This window comes from Gnatocerus cornutus, chromosome 1 (genome assembly GCF_029298725.1).
Source record: "Gnatocerus cornutus isolate USDA-ARS CGAHR chromosome 1, icGnaCorn1.1, whole genome shotgun sequence".
Taxonomy (NCBI): Eukaryota; Metazoa; Arthropoda; class Insecta; order Coleoptera; family Tenebrionidae; genus Gnatocerus; species Gnatocerus cornutus.
Window position 1 is genome coordinate 17,250,822 of NC_142233.1, and position 19,584 is coordinate 17,270,405.

The 19,584-nt window shown below is 38.4% G+C and overlaps 2 protein-coding genes across 3 annotated transcripts; both read left to right on the forward strand.

The window, feature by feature from the left end:
* The first annotated feature begins 240 nt into the window (after positions 1 to 240).
* Positions 241 to 12,205, forward strand: Acf (ATP-dependent chromatin assembly factor large subunit). Of its 2 annotated transcripts, XM_088031709.1 has the most exons (11): positions 241 to 353; positions 516 to 857; positions 3,536 to 4,106; positions 4,153 to 4,323; positions 4,369 to 5,102; positions 5,154 to 6,318; positions 6,370 to 6,551; positions 6,598 to 6,770; positions 6,824 to 6,946; positions 11,288 to 11,609; positions 11,945 to 12,205. In XM_088031709.1, the coding sequence occupies exons 1-11, from the start codon at positions 241 to 243 to the stop codon at positions 12,057 to 12,059; spliced, it is 4,011 nt and encodes a 1,336-aa protein (XP_087887835.1). In that variant the 3' UTR covers positions 12,060 to 12,205. The 2 variants fall into 2 exon arrangements, with proteins under 2 accessions (XP_087887835.1, XP_087887843.1); XM_088031717.1 differs by lacking the exon at positions 6,824 to 6,946.
* Positions 12,206 to 12,256: 51 nt separating this feature from the next.
* On the forward strand, positions 12,257 to 13,679 carry LOC148180629 (CDAN1-interacting nuclease 1). The gene is made up of 5 exons (XM_088031728.1): positions 12,257 to 12,456; positions 12,504 to 12,810; positions 12,858 to 12,907; positions 12,956 to 13,195; positions 13,505 to 13,679. The coding sequence occupies exons 1-5, from the start codon at positions 12,266 to 12,268 to the stop codon at positions 13,626 to 13,628; spliced, it is 912 nt and encodes a 303-aa protein (XP_087887854.1). The 5' UTR covers positions 12,257 to 12,265; the 3' UTR covers positions 13,629 to 13,679.
* Positions 13,680 to 19,584: the final 5,905 nt, after the last annotated feature.

Consider the following 19,584-nt stretch of genomic DNA (forward strand, 5'->3'; position numbering starts at 1 on the left):
TGCGTCCTCGTCCAGTTGAATCTCCAAGCCGCACTCGTTTTGTCCGTTTGTCATGAATGAATAACGCACTTTTCTCGCGAAGTGATTTGTCAATTCACCCCCAGCGTGTCTTTTGCGTGTCTTTCAGCCCTCGCGCCAAACCAGTGCATAAATCGTGTCGAATTAAGCGTGCGAACCACCGGAATTACATGTCGAAACCACTTGGAACTTTTCCCTCCAAATAGTGAATCGTCGAAAACGATGCCTCTGCTCAAGAAAAAGCCGTTCGAAAGGGCCCCCATCCCGGGGGACATCCACGACGACGAGGAAGTCTTCTACTGCGCCGCCACCAACGAAATTTTCCGCGATTACGAGTAAGTCCGGCGGGTTTATCCACGATCCGCGACTATCCCAGCTCGTCCATCGCCTAACGGTCCATGGTACCTACGCCATCGACCTCAAAACTCATGCAGACGCTCCCGCGGAGCGACTCTATCATTTTAGGTTATGTTTATGTTTAGCCATGTTCGTTGCAGGGAATTCTCGGAGAGGATGTTCCTCTGCAACTCGATGGTCTGGACGTGCTGCCTCACGGGGAAGACGAACCTCACCTACCCGGAAGCGCTGGAGAGCGAAGAGAACGCCAAAAACAGCCTGAAGGAGTTTCCGGCCGAGCTCAAGACTCCCATCCTGTTCCTCGCGACGAAGACCAAGAGGACGGCGTTTGGGGACATGGCTGAGGACGTCTTCGCCTTCGCCAAAGACAGGTTCTTCATCGGGGAAAACATAGAGACGTCGTTCACGGGCTCCAAGTGGAAGGACTCGCATGTTCTGCAGGTGGTGACGCCGGAGAAGAACAGCGCACCGGTGCAGAACGGGTAGGAGACGCTTAATTAACCTAAAAGAACCTTTGGCGTTGTTGTCAACGACGAATTTCAATTTTCAAGGTGGCCATGTGCGTGACACATGGGCGGAGGAAGAGACGGGGGTTTGGGGGCACGTCGCAATTATCCACGTTTTTTTAGTTTGGACAACAAACGACCCCCCCCAAATCTTTCAGTTTTGTCAATTGACACTCAAAGAATGTAAAGAAAACACGCCAACGTCTTTTTACACACAAGTAAAGCGGATTTGTTTTTGGCCGGAATCCCCATATGGTACGCCATTGGAGCAGATCTGTCGTCTGTCAAATATCACTTTAAGATTCAGCGTTTTTTTGAGTTGCCCAAAATTGTGTGGTGTAAGCTACGACATGACTAAAAAATTTCAATGTCGCCTGTGATTAATATGGAAATGTTATGTTATGTTGCAAAAGCAAAAAGTGCAATTTAACGAAAAGCGAAAATTGTTATCTAATCTTCAAGAGTCAATTCGTTTTAGATACCGACTGAATGGGGTGAAGGAAATTTCGAGATTGGCGAGGGCACGCCTTTGATTAAACAGTCTTATGAATATTTTGATCAACTCTTCAAATGTAAAATAATGACATTTGACATGCAAAATTTGCCAATCTGTCACTGATTTCCATCTTCAAATGTCAAAAATTAAACATGACATGCCAAATATTCTTATCTTTGACTACAAAATGTTCTAATTTGTCGTTCAATTATATCTTTAATTGTCAAAAATTCCTCTGAATATGCGGAATATTCTGATTTGGCACTTATTACAAAACTTATTACTTATTACAAAACTTGTAAAATATTCTTACCCAACTGTCATTATCATAAAATGTCAACGCAATTTCTTGTCAGATGTTCCTGTATGTCTTTGATCAATCCTTCAAATGAAAAGTAATAGAATTTGACATGAAAAATATTGCGATCTGTCACTAATTTGCATCTTCAAATGTCAAAAATTAAAACTTGACGTGCCAAATATTTTTATTTTTGACTGCAAAATATTCTAATTTGTATCCTTAATTGTCAAAAACTTTCCTGAATATGCGGAATATTTTGATCTGTCACATATTTAAACTTTCAAATGTCAAAAATTTGAGCAAAACTTGTGAAATGTTCTCACCAACTGTCATTACGTCATTACCATAAAGTGTCAACAGAATTTCTTGTCAGATATTCCCGTATGTCTTTGATCAATCCTTCAAATGAAAAATAATAGAATTTGAAATGAAAAATATTCCGATCTGTCACTAATTTGCACCTTCAAATGTGAAAAATTAAAACTTGACGTATCAAATATTCTCAGTTTTGATTGCAAAATATATTAATTTGTCTTTTATTTATATCTTTAATTGTTAAAAACTTTCCTAAATATGTCGAATGTTTTCATCTGTCACTTATTTAAACTTTCAACTGTCAAAAATTTGAGCAAAACTTGTAAAATACTTTCTTCCAACTGTCATTACCATAAAATGTCAACAGAATTTTTTGACAGATATTCCCTTATGTCTTTGGTCATTTAAATGTTAAATAATGGAATGTGACATAAAATATTCCGATCCGTCACTTATTTAGATCTTTAAAAGTCAAAAATTGAAATTTTATTTTTTTCACTGCAAGAAGGTTGGTGGTCCTGACCAGCTGGCAATAATTTCGACTTTTTTGATCTAAGACAGCCAATTGGTTGATTTTAATATAAGTACACTGAATTATTTATCTAATTGGCCATTTCTCTGTGAACGTATGTCTCCATAACTGTCATTTCACAACATCTGTCGATTATATGACGTTTAAACGTCAAGTTCGGACACACGTTCACTAGTACCAGTCGACTAGATAAATAATATTTATTCAATTGATCGCTCTGTGGTAGGAGACTTACTTTATGGAGTTTTATCATCTCAAATTCGATAGCCGGTACTGCCAACATAATTCCGATTTTCAAAGCCAAAGTTTGTTCGAATTCCCTAAAAATTTCAAATTCGAGATTTCCGTTTCTTAAAAACTCAGTCTCTGGAATTTCTTTTCAAATATGTAAGGTTTTGGAGAAGGTTTTAAATCAACTTGACCTCATTTTTCTTGCAGAGAATTTTTGTAGGCGCCGAATTTAAAATGCGGCTCTGTGATTGGTCAGCGGAGCGAATTAAACGATACCGATTTTGTTTAAATTCCTGCAAATCTTGCGAAATGTTTAACAAGAACTGTCAAATTGTCCCCAAATTGTAGCAATAAACTTTCTTTTGTTGTTTTCAGTGCAAATTTGCAGGCATTTTTATGTTTTTCATAATTAAATTTTGCAATTACTAATAAATTTGACATTTGGTTGTGGCGCCATCTATGAATTAAAATTGAGATCTTTTTATTACAGGATTCTACCTTATCCCTTTCAAATTCTCTGCAGGAAAAATAACCTAAAAGTTTTAATTGTAAAAAAATTTAACCGGGAATGCGCAATATTGCAATTTGTCAACTTCCAAGTGTAAAAAATGGGAGTAAATCTTGCAAAATAACTCTCATTTGTAACTGTCATCTTCATCAAATGTCAAAAATTTTCGTACGTCTCTGATAATTCCTTTAAACGTCAAACTTTGCCTCGCTATTAACAACGGACGTGATTTCTTTCTTCCATGGCCAATTCTAATCACTTTTTTTTGCAGGAATGTTCCCGAACGCCGCCTCCCGCTCTCCCCCTCGTCCTACAAATACGAGATCGAACATTTAGACGCCGACGATAAGGACATCAGCGAAATAATGATCGTCGATTCCAGTCAAATGCGGCGGAAAAAGGGCTCGTTCTCCCGCGAAAAATGCAAATTATTCCTGAAACAATACGTGGAACAAAACGAGCAAGGCGTGTTCGTCATCAAGCCTTCGATAGTCGAATCGTTCAATTTGAGCAAAATCAGTTTCGACCAGATTTTCAACGGACAGGCGCCCGAATTTGACATGTCGAAGAAATTGGAGAAAGTCGCCAACGGAAAAAAAGTGCGACAAGAGTCGTTGCACAAGTTTTTGACGAAAAATGCCAACTTTGACAAGAGCTCGAACAACGTGGAGTTGTTTGAGAAGATGAGGAAGCGAGAGGAGGAGTTGAAGCTGCAGGAGCAGCAGAACAAGGAGAAGAAGTTGCAGATGAAGCAGAAGAAGAAGGAGCAGAATCTGATGTTGGCGGGGATGTTGAAGAACTGGAACAAACCGAAAGAGGACTTGGAGCTGGTCGATCAACAAGTACGTATCGCCTCCGAGGTGGACACTTCTTAGTTTTGTCCTCCAGGTGCTCGGCGAAGGAACCCCAGTGAAGCTCAAAGTCCCCGACGAGTACGTCGGCGACGTCTTCATGGTGATGGAGTTTGCCAACTCGTTCTCCAAGCTCCTGAGGACGCGGAGTTATTTCCCCGGTGGACTCACCGTGGAGGTGATGGAGCGCGCGTTGACGAAGAACGAGGTGAGTGTCGCCGCGACTCCAACGCTCGATTAATGGGGTTTGTAGGTGGCGGGTCCACTCATCGACTTGTTTCAAATGCTCCTGGGGGCGCTCTTCTACCTCCAAGACCAAGAGAACACCCAGTGCAAGATGGAGTTGCACAAACCCTCCAAGCTCGAAGAAGACGGCGACAACATGAACTTCCGCGAAGCGACGCGCCAGGCCACCATCGCCTCCAGTTGGTGCAAAACGTACCAAGGCATCGCCCTCACTGATCTACCGATGTACTCGCTGACGACGTCGGAGCTCCTGAGGTTGCATCTCCTGGAGTCGGGCGCTGTGGTGGCTTATAGTGGCGCCAAGTGGCGCTACGCCCAGCGTGGGGGCTACACGAGCGAAGACGATCCAGGGTTGTACTTTAAACTCCACAGTCCCCATATCTTGAGGAGTCTGCAGACGCATAACGTGGTGGAGTTGCCGATTGGAGACAAACTGAAGATTCTGTCGTGTCTGATCGATCAGATTTTAACGTACGCGGATGTGAGGGACATCGTCGAGGAGCGCATGGAACAGATGAAGCAGGCGAAGTTGGACTACAAGATGACGCTGACGGCGGAGAGGCGGAGGGAACAGGAATTCCTCACCGCGCGTTTTAAACTGAAGAAGTTGACCAAGACGGACCCCAAGGCGGTGGGCGAGTTGGAGGCGCTGGAGGCGCAGGCGGAGAAGAAAAAGGCGGCCAACGAACGCAAGCTGGAGGAGCTGCGCAAGGTCTTCTACGAGAAGGAGGTGGTGATGGGGTAAAACTCAACTTCTGAAGACGTTTCTTTGTTACCACTTACCATTTTTAGGCAGGACCGGGCTTTCCGCCGCTACCTCAAACTGGAGTCCATCCCCGGCTTCTTCGTGGACTGCGAGGAGGAGAACCCCGGCGCGTGTCTTAGCAGCATCGTCGAGCAGATGCCGCATCTGGTCAACGCGAACCGCACCGAGGTCCTCGCGCATCTCAAGACGATGATGCAAGACCCCAACTCCAGCGACAAGGAGAACAGTCCGTCGAAGAGCCCCAAGAAGCTCAACGGGGGTTTGAACGGCCTCCAGAAGCTCGGTAACGAGAGGATGATGTGCTCCTCGGACCCGACGTCGTGTGTTGTGCATTCCTCCAACGAAAGAACAAAGTGGTGCTTTTTCCCCGACCGCGAGAGTCTCTCGCAATTGACCGAATCGTTGAACAAGCGCGGAATCCGCGAAAACGTGCTTCTGAAGAACTTGAGGACCCACGCGGGGGACATTGAAGCGTTGGTTGCGAGGACGCCGGGGTCTCTGTTAAACCCGGACTTACCTAGGAACGAGGAGCAGAAAATGAAGAGTTTAAAGCAGAGGTACGAGGACGCCAACATGGGGTACTCGAACGATATGACTCCGCCGGAGATCTTCGAAAGCGTCCTCGTCGAGAACATCCTGGAGCTGGAGGAGAAGTTGTACTTCGGGAACGTGGGGAAGTTGTGCGTCAACGACAGAGACCGCTGGAGGGAGTGTCTTCAGAACGGGAACTACGCCGAGCTGGAGAAGAGTTTCGTGCGGAAAGAGGCGTTCTTTGAGAACGCGGCGCAGGATCAGCCCTACCAGGACCCGGGGCACTTCCTCGCGCCTTCGGACGTCGACAACAACAACGATGAGGTCGTGAGGAGTTTGGCGGTGGCACTCGCGCAAGTGGGGCAGTCGGTCGATTCGAAGTTCTTGAAGAAGCCTCTGGGGCACGTGGAGACCTCGCGGTCCGCTGGGAGGAAGAAACAGGACGTGTTGTATTTCTGGACGCGCTCGCTGTTGGCCGCCACCAGTTTTAGTCAGATCTTCTTGCATTACAGCACTTTGGATTCTTGCATTCTGTTGAGGAAGTCGCTGAAGAGGATCAATTGTAGGATTTGCAAGAGGTTGAGCGACTCCGAGAACATGTTGCTGTGTGATGAGTGCAACGGGGGGCACCATCTGTACTGCTTGAAGCCCAAGTTAACAGTAAGAAGAAGTTTTTTTTCCAATGAGGAATCTTCAGTTTTGGTGTTGCAGAGCGTTCCTCCAGGTGACTGGTACTGCGACAAGTGCCGGAAGACCAAACCCGAGCTCGCCGAGGAGGTGAAGGTCGTCCCGAAGAAGCGCCCCATCTTCCGCGACGAAGAGATCGAGGAAGAGGAGGAATCCCTCATGGAGGAGGTCGAGGAGGAGGAGGAGGACGACGAGCACGACTTATTGTGAGTCTTCCCCTCTTCATATCCTCTGGTGAAACTGTTAGTTTAGGTCGAACGGCGATGTCTGCAAGACGTGCGGCTCCGGCGGCGAGCTGTTAACCTGCGACACGTGCTCCCTCAGCTACCACATAGAATGCGTCGAGCCGCCCTTAAGACGCGCCCCCCGAGGCCCCTGGTTCTGTATGTCTTGTAAGAAACATAGTGATAGAAAGCGACGACTAGGTGAGTTGTGACTGTTTCTGGCTGGCGGGTGTTAATTTTGTGCCACCGTGCAGACCCGAGCTATGGTGCGGTAGTACAGCGCACTGCGAAAATGAACGGCCAGCGCCGCTGTGCTGCACAAGCCTTGTTTAAGATCCACGACTTTGCAAAGAGTCTTCGGGAGCTGTCTGATTCTGGTGGGTTTCCGGCTTTGCTAACCACGCACCATTTTCGTTCGTTCATCGCTCGCGCGCCATCTTCACCCTTTTGCTTCTTTCGTTAAGAGCGGTCGCACCCTTTTTTTTTTATTTTTGCATAATTAAATTTTTTTAGTTACTAATAAATTTGACATTTGGATGTGGCGCCATCTATTAATCAAAATTGCCATCTTTCCATTTCAGATATCTAACTTATCCCTTTCAAATTCTCGGTAGGAAAAATAACCTACAAGTTGTCTTTAATTGTCAAAAATTACGAGCAAAACCTGCAAAATAACTTTCACTTGCAACTGTCATCACCATCAAATGTCAAAAAAAAATTCATTTCATTTTTAAGAGGCGAAGAGGACAAAGGAGAGGAGGAAAGAAGCAGAAAGCAAATGTGTTATTCTAAGCCAAAAAGAAAAAACTAGGAAAAGTGTTTTGAACCAGATATTTTTATTTTTTTTTGGACAAATTTTTTTGGCAATTTTAATTTTTTTTATAAATGAGGTTATAATTAAACTAGAACTTTGAAATTTTTTGAAATCACCAACATAATCTTCCATTGTAGATCTGCCAAGTTAGAAAGCTTTTAATTGAGCGAGACAGATTTTACAAATTTTTATCTTCAAAAAAAGTCAAAAGTTTGGAAATTTTTTTACTACTTACTACTTACTACTTTTAGCTTCTCTATCTATTGAGTACACCAAATTGTAGAATTATTTATAAAACGGGACAAATTTAAAAAAATATTTTGTATGGAACCAAATTTTTTAAAAATTTTGAAAATTATCTTTATAAATGAGGTAATAATTGATCCAGAACTTCGAAATTTGTGAAAATTATTACTTTGAAGTTTCATCCTAGATCTGCCAAATTGCGAAATTATTAAATGAGCGGAACAGATTTTCCAAATTTTTATCTTCAAAGAAACTCAAAATTTTGGAGAATTTTAAATTTTTTTGTAACTCAGTTATTTATAGCACGAGAACATTGAGACTTAATTACTCTTAACTTCTATGATAAGTACACCAAATTGTAGAAATATTGATAAAACGAGACGAATATTAGAAACTTTCATTTTTTAAAGGAACTAAAAATTTTGAAAATTTTGTAATTTATTTTTACAAATAGAGTAAAAATTGGACTAGAACATCGAAATTTGCGGAGATTACTATCTTAAACTATCTCCGCAGATCTGTCAAATTACAAGATTATTGAACAAGCGAGACAGATTTCACAATTTTTGCTCAACAAAGATACTTAAACTTTTGAAAAATTATCAAATATTTTTCGTATCTCAGTTATCTATCGGCCGAAAAGTTCAGGTTTAGAAGAATTATTACTTTAAACTCCTCTATTAACTTCACCAACTTGCAGAAAGCAAATGTGAGCCAAAAAGAAAAAACTACGAAAAGAGACTTACAATAAATAATTTTTGTTAAAATAACAACTATTTTTCTACCAATTTACAATTTTGCAATTTTGGTAATCCCCTATAGTGTTTTTAACCAGATATTTTTATTTTTTTTAGACAATTTTTGGCAATTTTTATTTTTTTTATAAATGAGGTAATAATTGGACTAGAACTTTGCAACACAAACTTGAAAATGAAGAAAAAAAATTAAATGAAAATTGTTTGTCGTATTATTATGCTTGTTTCGAATTTTTTAGTTTGTTGCCACCTTCTTTTGTTTGGTTGATATGGTAACCAACTCTGTTTTTTCAAATAGCAACCATGCATTTTTTCTCTTATTATGAAATAAGCATATTTTTTTTCATTCAGACCCAAAATTTTGCAATTTTTGACAAAAAATAATCAAAGAAAAGAATGTTTATTACGACCCGGTGGTCAAAACGCTAAAAAATTCACAACTAAAATTATATAAATAAAATATAAATTGTATCAAAAAAGTAACAATGTTCAAATTGAGCTCCATTAACCGCTAGACAATGGCCTAATCGATATTTATTTTTGACCACTTGTTTTGTCAAAAATTATAAAATTTTAGGTCTGAATAAAGAAAAACATGCTTATTTCAAAATGTGAAAAAAAGTATGGTTACCATTTAATAAAACAAAGTTGGTTACCATAGCAACAAAACAAAAGAAGGCAACAAAAACTAAAATACTCAAAATAATGTAATGATGAGGTAATAGTTATTTGTGTACCAAGGCCTAAAAGTGTTTCTTTTTTGGCCGAGCCTTTTTTTAATGGCCGAGGCGATAGCGAAATGGCACTTTTTGGTCGTGATACACAGAAGATTTTTTAGGCGACATTAATTAATTTTTATTTATGGTTTATTGATTTAATCATTTATAACAACTGAATAATTGTAAATGTTTATGAATCCTTCAGAAAAGTTCATATTTTCTTTATTTACATTAGCAGTTTCGGCATGTGTAGCTTTACAATTTGTATGAATTAGGTTTGATGTACTTTTTGATGTTGTTGCAGCAGCACTGCTATAGTAAATCCGGTGAGAGATTGGGAGATTTCGACAGTTGACATATACAGTATGTCCCCGGATTGAGTTCACAAGAGGGAAAAAAACGTTATTTTTCATTTTACAAAAAAATGACAAAGGAATAATAATTTTTGCTTAATGTAAAATAAATAAATCTTTAATTAAAACTTTAATGTTATCAAGCTGTGTTCTTAAAATCGAAAAAAACAAAAAATAACGAAGAACTTTTTTATTTTTAATTTTGCAAAAAATGTCAAAGGAATGAAACCAATTTCCACTATTTGATTGACCTATTACCTATTTTAGCACTTAGTTCAATTCGAACTCGTAATTCTTTAAGACTGTTTCGAATTTTCTCAATTATTATTAAGGTTGCAATTGCATTTTTTTTTCCATTTTTTTAATACTTACACATTATTGGGTAAATTTTCCTTTTATCTTTAACGCACTATTTGATACTGCAAATCCACAGCCAGCTATTATTTAAACACGATTACAAAATTTAATAAATAAAAACTAGCCTGTCTTGATTTTTTTTTAAGAGAGTCGGGGTAATAAGCGCATGATCTGTCTGTTTGTTAATTAAGACAGTCGGGGTAATAAGTACTTGATCGGTCTATTTGTTAATTAAGACAGTCGGGGAAATAAGTATATGATCTGTCTAATTGTTAATAAAGACAGTCGGAATAATAAGTACATGATACGTCTAATTGTTAATTAAGACAGTCGGGGAAATAAGTATATGATCTGTCTAATTGTTAATTAAAACAGTCGGGATAATAAGTACATGATCCGTCTATTTGTTAATTAAAACAGTCGGGGAAATAAGTATATGATCTGTCTAATTGTTAATTAAGACAGTCGGGATAATAAGTACATGATCCATCTAATTGTTAATTAAGACAGTCGGGGTAATAAGCGCGTGATCTGTTTATTTGTTAAGGATACAATTGCATTTTTTTTCCTTTTTTTTAATACTTACACATTATTGGGTAAATTTAATCTTTAACGCACTATTTGATATTGCAAATCCACAGCCAGCTATTATTTAAACACGATTACAAAATTTAAAAAAGAAAAATAATAAAAAATTTAATTTTAGGAGTACAAACTAATAATTTTGAAACTTTAATTGCAGATTTATCTGTTTTGAAATAAGCAAAAAATGTTATTCCTTTGTCATTTTTTTGTAGAATGAAAAATAAACTTTTTTTCCCTCTTGTGAACTCAATCCGGGGACATACTGTAGGTTGGCAGCAAATTATGCTACAAAACACACTAAAAACACTAAATTCCTACGCGAAATGGGTTGACAGGGTTGTCAGTGACTGGGGTTATTTACACTTTTTATTGCGTAGATTTAGTGACTTTTCTGTCATTCAAACTCTCACTGTACGAACTATAGACTAGACATGTTCATTTTCAATAACTCAACACGTTTTTGTTGCACTTTACAGCAGTTTGTCGATTTGATTTTACCCAAATAATTATAAAATTGGGGGTAATGCGGTATCTTGATGTAATATGCAAAACTATAGATAGATGGCGCCACCATCGATCGGCCAAAAATGTTTGTTTTTAGACCCAAACACTGGCCTGGTCATTTTTGTGGCAGATTACTGTCAAAACCGAAATCTGCAGAGGGGGCTAGACTGCGACCCCTCTTAATAAAGAAATAATTTACCCGTCAATTTACATGGAATCTCTCATAAGAGAAACGTGTGAAAAACTCCTCTTAACATCGAAATCTGCAGAGGGGGCTAGACTGCGACCCCTCTTAATAAAGAAATAATTTACCCGTCAATTTACATGGAATCTCTCATTAGAGAAACGTGTGAAAAACTCCTCTTAACATTCTCTTTGTTTTTAGACTCGAGCGAAGACGAGGTCATCAGCAAGCGGTCGAGTCGGAGGGACGACAACCGCTCCGACCTCCCCTTGCACAACTCGGCCTTGCACGCGGTGCTGTCGGAGGTGATGAAGGACAGCAATGCGTGGCCGTTCTTGCGACCAGTTCAGAAGACTGAAGTACCTGACTATTACGACGTTATAACGAAACCGATGGATTTCGGGACGATCAAGTACAAGTTGAACATGGGCGAGTACCATGAAGACGCCCAATTCATGTCGGACGCGCTTTTGGTGTTCCAGAATTGCAACACGTACAACCACACCGACGACGATGTCTACAAGTGAGTCGTCGTTTGTTTTCAACATTCAACTGTTATAAACAGGGTGATTTTGAAATAGGAAAAAATAAGCGAATAAGACAAATCGAATGACATATTTACATATTTGTGACACTTCCATTTATGCCGGAAGTAGTAGTCAACTTGCTTATTTAAGCATAACCGGAAGTGTCACGTCAATGTGAATCTATTTATTCAATTCGTCTTATCCGCTTACTTTTGCCCCCAAAATTTCAAATTCTTATTATGTGCATTTTCTGAGAAAAATGGTAAAACGTACCTACATATACGTTTACAACAGTTAAAGGGTTAAGTGTTGAGTACCACGTTTTTTCTAGGTGTGGAGTTGAATTGTTGAGGCACTTTCAGAAGAAATGTCGGGAACTGGGACTTGAACTCCCCGAAGAGTTGGATTACGAGTCGCGTCCAAAGAAGAAGATTCGCACGAAATAGTATTATATGATACACACACGCATTTTGTAAATTAGTGCTGTATACCAGATCTTGATTGTACATTTTTTTCTTTAGTTATTATTGTTTTTATGCCCACATTTAGCTGTTTTTGTAGTACCTATTTATGAATATTAATTTTTATATTCGTCGATTTCATCATTCGCTCCCCCCTCTCCTTTGATTTGAATTTCGCGCGACTGTCAAAAATGACGTTTGTGTCATTGCCAAAAATTGACATTTCTGTTGTCATATCTGTCAAATTTGAACATAACCAAAAATCAAAACAGAAAAACGCAAAAATGGACATGAAGACGTACTTCAGCATCGTGAGTGTGATTCGGAAGCACAGAGGCCTCGCCATTAATTGTCTGTCTCAGTTGCAGCAGAAATTCCCCGTGTAAGTTACTACTGCAGCCCCCATTTTACCAATTCGGTCTGTTTTAGGATAAATTATGACACTTTGTACAGCATTTTGTCCCTGGAATATCAGAAACGGATGAGAGTCAATCATATTAAGAGCCAAGCCAACATTAACAAGTACTGGCAGTTGTACCAACAGGCAATACACAATGGAGAAGAGTCCGGAATTCTGCTGCGAATCTCCGAAAAGTTCGATATTTGCCCCTGTCTAATTGCCAAGTTAATTCTATCGAAACATTTGGAGGAAACTGGGAAGACCTCACAAACCAACATTTACTTAAGAGACACGAATTTAATCCACGATAAAGATTTGGCGTATGAAGTCTTCTTAGTAAGTGGCGTTAAACCCAGTAAATTCTCACATCTCCTTAATTTCAGTGCACAATCTACGACAACTTGTACAGCCCCCTGTCCGAGACAATGAAACAGTAAGTTGCTCAAAACCGAGGGCCCCCAAATCCCGTCATTATTTCCAGTTCAATCGGCCAAGAATACGAAATCAAACTGCACAACGAAGTCAAGAAGTTAAACTTAGCGTTCAGAGACGAAGAACATTTGCGTAAATACGGCTACGACAAGACGCCAGACGTCAAATTGGACGTCCCCGTGGCTGTCGAAGGCTTCGTCATCAACTGGATTGAAAGCAAAGCTCTGTTTGGGGACGAGGAGGCGCACAGAGAGTACACCAAGAATCAGTATCTGAGTTATTGGAATAGGTAATGCTCAAAATTTGATGTTGCCATGGTTACGTTGTATGTTGTCATGGTTACGTTGCACGTTGCCATGGTGATGTTGTACGTTGTCATGGTTACGTTGCACGTTGCCATGATGATGTACGTTGTCATGGTTACGTTGTACGTTGCCATGGTTACGTTGTACATTGCTATGGTTACGTTGTGTCGCCGTGGTTACGTAACATAAAAATCTGTCAAAATCGACTTACTACATTAGACAATAATAAATTTAAATTTCGTTAAGATTGTGGTTAAATAGACCGTGAAAAATTTCTAATTCCTCTTTTGTAGATTCGGTCCTGGCCTGGTGATATACTGGCACGGATTCCCCAAAAGCATCCTAAACGCAGAAGACAAGCGCTTCATAGTCAGAGACCATCTGCCCGCAAATATTCTTCATCTGAACTACTCATGAAGTCAGCGGCGAAATACATTTATTTATAATAAAACCATGATCTCAATTTTCCCCAACTTGCTCGTTTCTTTCCGCCTCGTCTTGCTCCTTCAAAGCGGCCAACTTCTTGTCAATCTCCGTCATCATCTGCTCCAAAATGAGGCTTTTCCAGAAGCTGTCGACCAGATCACCGCTCGCCTGCTGGGTCTCCTCGGCGAAACTCTGAAATTCCGTTTTTGATAGTGTTTGGATCGCATTTCAGTCACCTGCAGCTGCACGTCGATTTCACCGATTCTGTTCTCTGCGTCTTCGCACAGGCGAAATGCGTTGATCAGATTGGGTTTTTCCTCAGTGTGTTCTTCGGTCTTGAGGAGTTCTTCAAGGCGACGTTTGTCTTCGTCAGTCAGCGGCATTGCGGTGGCTGCCAACTGTTTGATCGATGCGGTGGTGGTCAAGAAACAAACTCACCTTGATGTTTTTGCGGAGGAAATTCTTCCGTTTCTTGCGGCGGGTGGTTGGGATGTCTTTGGTGGGTTCATCGTCGGAGCTTGGGGGTAGTTGGTTCTGTCTCAAGTGTTCGGAAGAGAGGCGTGAAAATACGTCCGTGGTCTCCTCGTTTCTTTGACTCTAGTAAAAATAATAACAGTTCTTCAGCAAGAGAGTGTAAAACCAAACTTTTAATAAAGTCTCGACGTTGATTATCTTCTTCTCTAGTTCGTCAGTGGTGGACTTGATATTCTCCAATACTCTTCGGTGGTAGCTGCCCAGGTCAGTACCGACTGTCTTCGACTGGAACTTTTCGTGTGAAGATTGGAAATTGTCGTCTTCATCGGACGAGAAACTATTTGTGTGTTTACGTAACGTTTTGTAAAAACTTCCGTAGTTTTCTTGCAGATTCAAAAACGTGTCGTCTTCTGCGTCTTCTTTTCTCGGTGTCTTCTGATTTTCCATGTCTGCAAAACTACGGTTAATAAATTAGTAATGAAAATAGTAACTTTGTGGTGACAAACTCGACATTGAATTCGAATTGTCAACAGCACAATAGCCTCCTCGATGCTTTGTTTTCTTTCAATTCTTCTTCTTTTTTAAATTCTCACTTGTCATTTTATCTGTCTCTCAGATTTTTCCTGTATTTGTTTCTTTATATCCCAGATTTTGCGATTTCTTTAAATTTTCTCTTCATTTCATCTTCTTGGCTTTTTTTTCATATATTTTCTTTATATGCTCTTGTGATTTTCTGTTCTTCAGCTTTGATTTTGTTTTTTTTTTCTTCAAATTCTCTGTTCTTTGGATTTTTAAAATTATTCATTTTTTAGGTTGGTTATGCAACCAGTAATACATTTACAGTCAGTTTAGGTTGAATACGTCCACTTTGACATTATTTTTTTATTCAAAGTTGGAATTTTAATGAAACTGGAAATTTTAAGATAACAAAGTTGGCAACATTGTCCCCCAGAATTTGACAATTAGACGTGAAATTTGCGGTGTGTTAATATTACTTAATTAATTAGTGGGAGCCCCCCATTAAAGCATTAATATTTATAGATTTAAAAGTATAAATTCACATAATTGTTTTAATTATTAATTTAAAAAAAACAATGAATCAAATTTTGACAGTATGAAGTAGGTGTTAATCACAAATTACAAGTTTACCAATAAATACGTATTTATTTTCTATTAAAAACGTCTTGTTGCAATCAAATAAAGCAGAATTATTCTCTATTAAGTTTGACATTTATCTAACTGTAAGAAAAAGAAAAAACGAACATAGCGTACCACCCTAAAGTTCTTTTTTTTTTATTAAATAACCATCAACACCGCAAACTCCTCTTACTTGGCAACTGGCAACGTCGCCTAGGGAGATTATCTGGTGACAAAACAAACGTCAAATTTCTTACATTTCTGAAAATTTCGCGGTTTTTACGTTAATAAAACGTCTCTTTTACAGCATGTGGATTGTAAAACAAACAATTAATCCTAAAATGACTCGTCACCGCCTGAAAGGCCGTTGTGTAATCAAATTGTCAATCAAAAAACTAACCTATTTCATTTTATCACCAGAAAATCATCGGCGACGTTGCCGGTTGTAAACTGGAAGGAGAGTGCGGTGTTGGCATTTAAAATTTGGCGCCCACAAAAATTCTCTGCAGGAAAAATCGCCTTTAGTATTGGTAGTTACAGTAACGTCCTATTAGTAGTTCAACTGTTTGATTTTTGGCCTACAATGTCGTTTAAGAGCACTTTATTTTGCCCGTCCCTGTAATAAAAAGACGATTTTTTCATCAAGTTTTAAACAAAATCTAAACTTTAAGAACTGTTTGTTTATTAGAGCCTGGAATTTTGATTCATGACTTCGCATTTTGAAGATGACAAGGTTGGTATCATTGCCTCTCCAAAATTTGACGTTTGACAGTTAGGTTTCGTTCGTAGTGCGGGCCCATACAGAAGTGTTCCAACTGAAGTGAAGTTGTCTTTAGATGCCACTTTTCTTAAAAACTGTAATTTTGCAGTCGGTTTTAGGTTATAAATATCTACTTTGACAGTTGTTTGATTAATTCAAGTTGGAATCTTGACGAATTGACTTTGGAAATTTTAAGATGACAAGGTTGGCATTACCCCCAAAATTTGACATTTGACAATTTTGACATGAGATTTGCTGTGTATTAATTAGTGCGTGTCTTCCAGTTGTTCCAAGTGAAATTAGTGAAATTCCTCTCAGAAACGGTAAGAAACAACTTGAATTACATTGACTGAATGTACGCGATCGTCTTTTGTACCCTTTATAAACCCTAAAACGCATAACGCATAGGCGTAGAAGCATCGGGGGCTTATCTGACCACTTTTAATCTTTTCTTTTCCCAACACGTGGCGTTAAACATCTACTAATTGTTTCAGTTTTAATAAAACACTGAAAAAAGCGAATTGTGGTCAACAAAGTCGAATTTTCCACCCATAAGACGAATGTGTTTCGCTGTCAACTGTCAAATTTCTCGATTTGACGGATTACGACTCGACTAATCTCAATTGTTCCCCCAAATTTGTCGACCACAACTGCTCCCATTTCCACTCGCCACATATCATCATTTAATCAATTCAGCTTAAAATTCAGCTCAGTATAACTGTCGAATACCTAAAGAGCAAAGTACTATACAAATAAGAAGGGTGGCTAGGATTAAGCGGTGGCACAATGATCAACCCCCATATTAAGCACCATAAAGGAAAAGTTAATTTGATTCGCCTGTTCATAACAAGTGTTTAAATGCACTCATAAATCAAATCATTATCCTCAACCAAATGTTCGCTTTGTGGAAATCTGAATTATTTGGGGCTCCGGTCGGCCTTTATCTTATCACTCGGAGGATTTTAGAGACATGTTGTGGTAAACAAGATGAGTTTGATCGAAGGTACGCGGAAGGTGGACGAGTGTGGTCAAGATGAAAGTGAACAGATGTACACGAAGGCGTAATTTTCCTCTTGAATATTCCGGGCTCTCGAAATCCACTCGACGATTTTCCGGGGGAACGGCAGGCGGAACACTAAAAGGCTCTTTAGAGGGAGTCGAAATTATTATTTTTTTAAACTGAATTATTTATCAAGGCGGCTGACAACTTGCTAACGTGTGTCCGAACTTGACGCTTAAACGTCAAATATTTGACAATTATTAAGTAACGTCAGGTCAAGTCAGCTCACCAGAAACAGCTGACTAGATAAATAATAATTGAACAAAATCTACGAGCAAAAATGTACCTCTGGAGATTTTTCTATTTAATTGAATTTAATTGAATAGGCATTGATTTTATTTACAGGTTGGTAGCAATGACACTTTGTCAGATTTCCTATGGCCTTCTATGGCTTTGACGTAATTTTTTTAGTGACATGTCGGCAGCGCTCTAATTATGACACCTGTCAACCAAACGCAAAATACAAAATGTAGAACAAGAGAAATTTTTTTATTCTAAAGCATAAAATTGTTTATATTTCTAGTATTATAAAAATTAATGAACAATTCTGTTTTTTACTGTTTTTGACAGCAAATAACAAAATTTTGCTACCAGAGAAGGACTAAATTTTGTGCGGCTTTCTAATAAATTTCATAATTTTGACAATTTTAAAATCAAAACGATGAAATTTGGAGATCTTTTTAATTTTAGAACGTTTATTAACTGTGTCACATTTCAAAGTTCTATTACCAAAATTGCAGATTTTATAGAATTTTATTTTAAGGACAAACCAAAAATTTCAATAATTTTGAGTCCACGCTCTGTCGTTTTTTTTTATTTTTTTTTTTATAAAATTCGACAGGCTTACCAACTGTGTCAAGTTTCGAAAATTTCGAAGAATAAAATTTGGATTTGTTATTATACAAGATGAGCACTTAAAAAATCAGACAGGTCAAGATTTTCAATATAATTTTGGTAACACTGATTGTCAATCGATCATTGACGTTTAAACGCTTTTGGGGTTATGTGTAAGCTACGTAGGAAGTGTCATTCAAATACAGCGAAATGTCATTGTAGGTGTCATTTTTCAATTGTTTTTCGGTATGGCCAAATTACGAAACAAAATCTTAATCATGGCGTAAATTCACTACGGAGCATTTGATTTTATACTCCAAAGTTGAGTTTTCATGGGGATCTAGAGGTCATTTCACATTTGACAGTTGACATTGTCTAAATTCTATGACTGAAATTGTAATTCCAACCATTTTCTTTAAAAGCAAAAAAATCGTTAGTCTAGAAGGCCTCGCATTTATTTACATGTTGGTAGTACTGCGACTTTGACATTATTGTCAAACAAACGCCGAAAAATGTACACTTTGGTCATTCAGTCGCTGTCAAATTATTATGGACGTCGTTTTTTTGACATTTTGAAAATTTGAGTCTAGTCAATTTGACGTGTGAAACTCACGCAATTCTGTCAAAAGTGGCAATAATAATGAAATAAATAAAGGGTGCTTTACACTCAATCAAATAATAATTTGGTCACGACTGTACAATTTTAGATAGAATTTTTACGCTACGTTAAGATAAACTAATGTGAACCATCCTTTATCGTCATTATGAGTGATGTTTTAAACTTCATAGTTGATTTTTCGTGAGGAATCTAAAGCTCGTTTCACGTTTGACGCTTGACATTGTCCAAAACTCTATAGAATTCTGATAGTTTTAACAATAAAATACAATTATCGTCTAATGTGAACTGACCTTTATATTTGTCATCAAAAGTCAACTTTGAAGTTTTGAATAATCAAAAATAATGACACTAAAGTACGGTTCTCATTAGATTTTCTTAACGTAACGTAAAAACCTTAAGATTCCAAGAGAAAGAACCTGCAAATTTAAGAAATCAAGGAACAATCAAACAACGAAAAAGCAACTGATAACGTAAAATAATTAAAAAAACAAAATATAGTAAAACTTTTTTGACAGTGCTACCAACATCTTCATAATAAGTTGACGAAGAACCTAAAGGTCGTTTCACAATTTTAATAGTTTGAAGAATAAAATTCAAACGTTTGAAGACTTTGCGACTTGTTTAAACGTCAAATAATTGACAGTTGTTAAGTAACGTCAAGTTTTAAGACATACGTTCACCGAGAACAGCCGACTAGATAAATAAAAATTGAACTTATCACTCTGTAGATCCAGTTAAGTTCGGTTGGAACCAAACAGTTTCCTCTCATTTTGAAAAGTGATTGTCATTTATCCATTAAATTTCCGATTAATAAGTTCCGATCGTTATCTCCTCGCATTGTATAAATATTTACTTAAAGTTCATCCTACTTATCAAAATCGATTAGAATCTGACATATTTGTGCATCAGGTGATGTGCGAAATAATTGAATGTCAAGTGATCACGCATGCCACTGTTTTTATCCTCGGCCTACTCAAAACGCCTTTTTCTACAAATCCCAGGTAGAGCGATTATTAAGAGGAATCCAAACGTCGTTAAGTTTCTCGTTTCTAAACAGTAAACA

Excerpts from the sequence above, each read along its gene's own strand:
- Acf (XM_088031709.1), top strand. The coding sequence starts at position 241 with ATGCCTCTGCTCAAGAAAAAGCCGTTCGAAAGGGCCCCCATCCCGGGG. Across the intron at positions 6,319-6,369 it reads GCTTGAAGCCCAAGTTAACA|AGCGTTCCTCCAGGTGACTG; the intron begins GTAAGAAGAAGT and ends TTGGTGTTGCAG. Across the intron at positions 6,771-6,823 it reads TGATAGAAAGCGACGACTAG|ACCCGAGCTATGGTGCGGTA; the intron begins GTGAGTTGTGAC and ends GCCACCGTGCAG.
- LOC148180629 (XM_088031728.1), top strand. The coding sequence starts at position 12,266 with ATGACGTTTGTGTCATTGCCAAAAATTGACATTTCTGTTGTCATATCT. Across the intron at positions 12,811-12,857 it reads TGGCGTATGAAGTCTTCTTA|TGCACAATCTACGACAACTT; the intron begins GTAAGTGGCGTT and ends CCTTAATTTCAG. Across the intron at positions 12,908-12,955 it reads CTGTCCGAGACAATGAAACA|TTCAATCGGCCAAGAATACG; the intron begins GTAAGTTGCTCA and ends CATTATTTCCAG.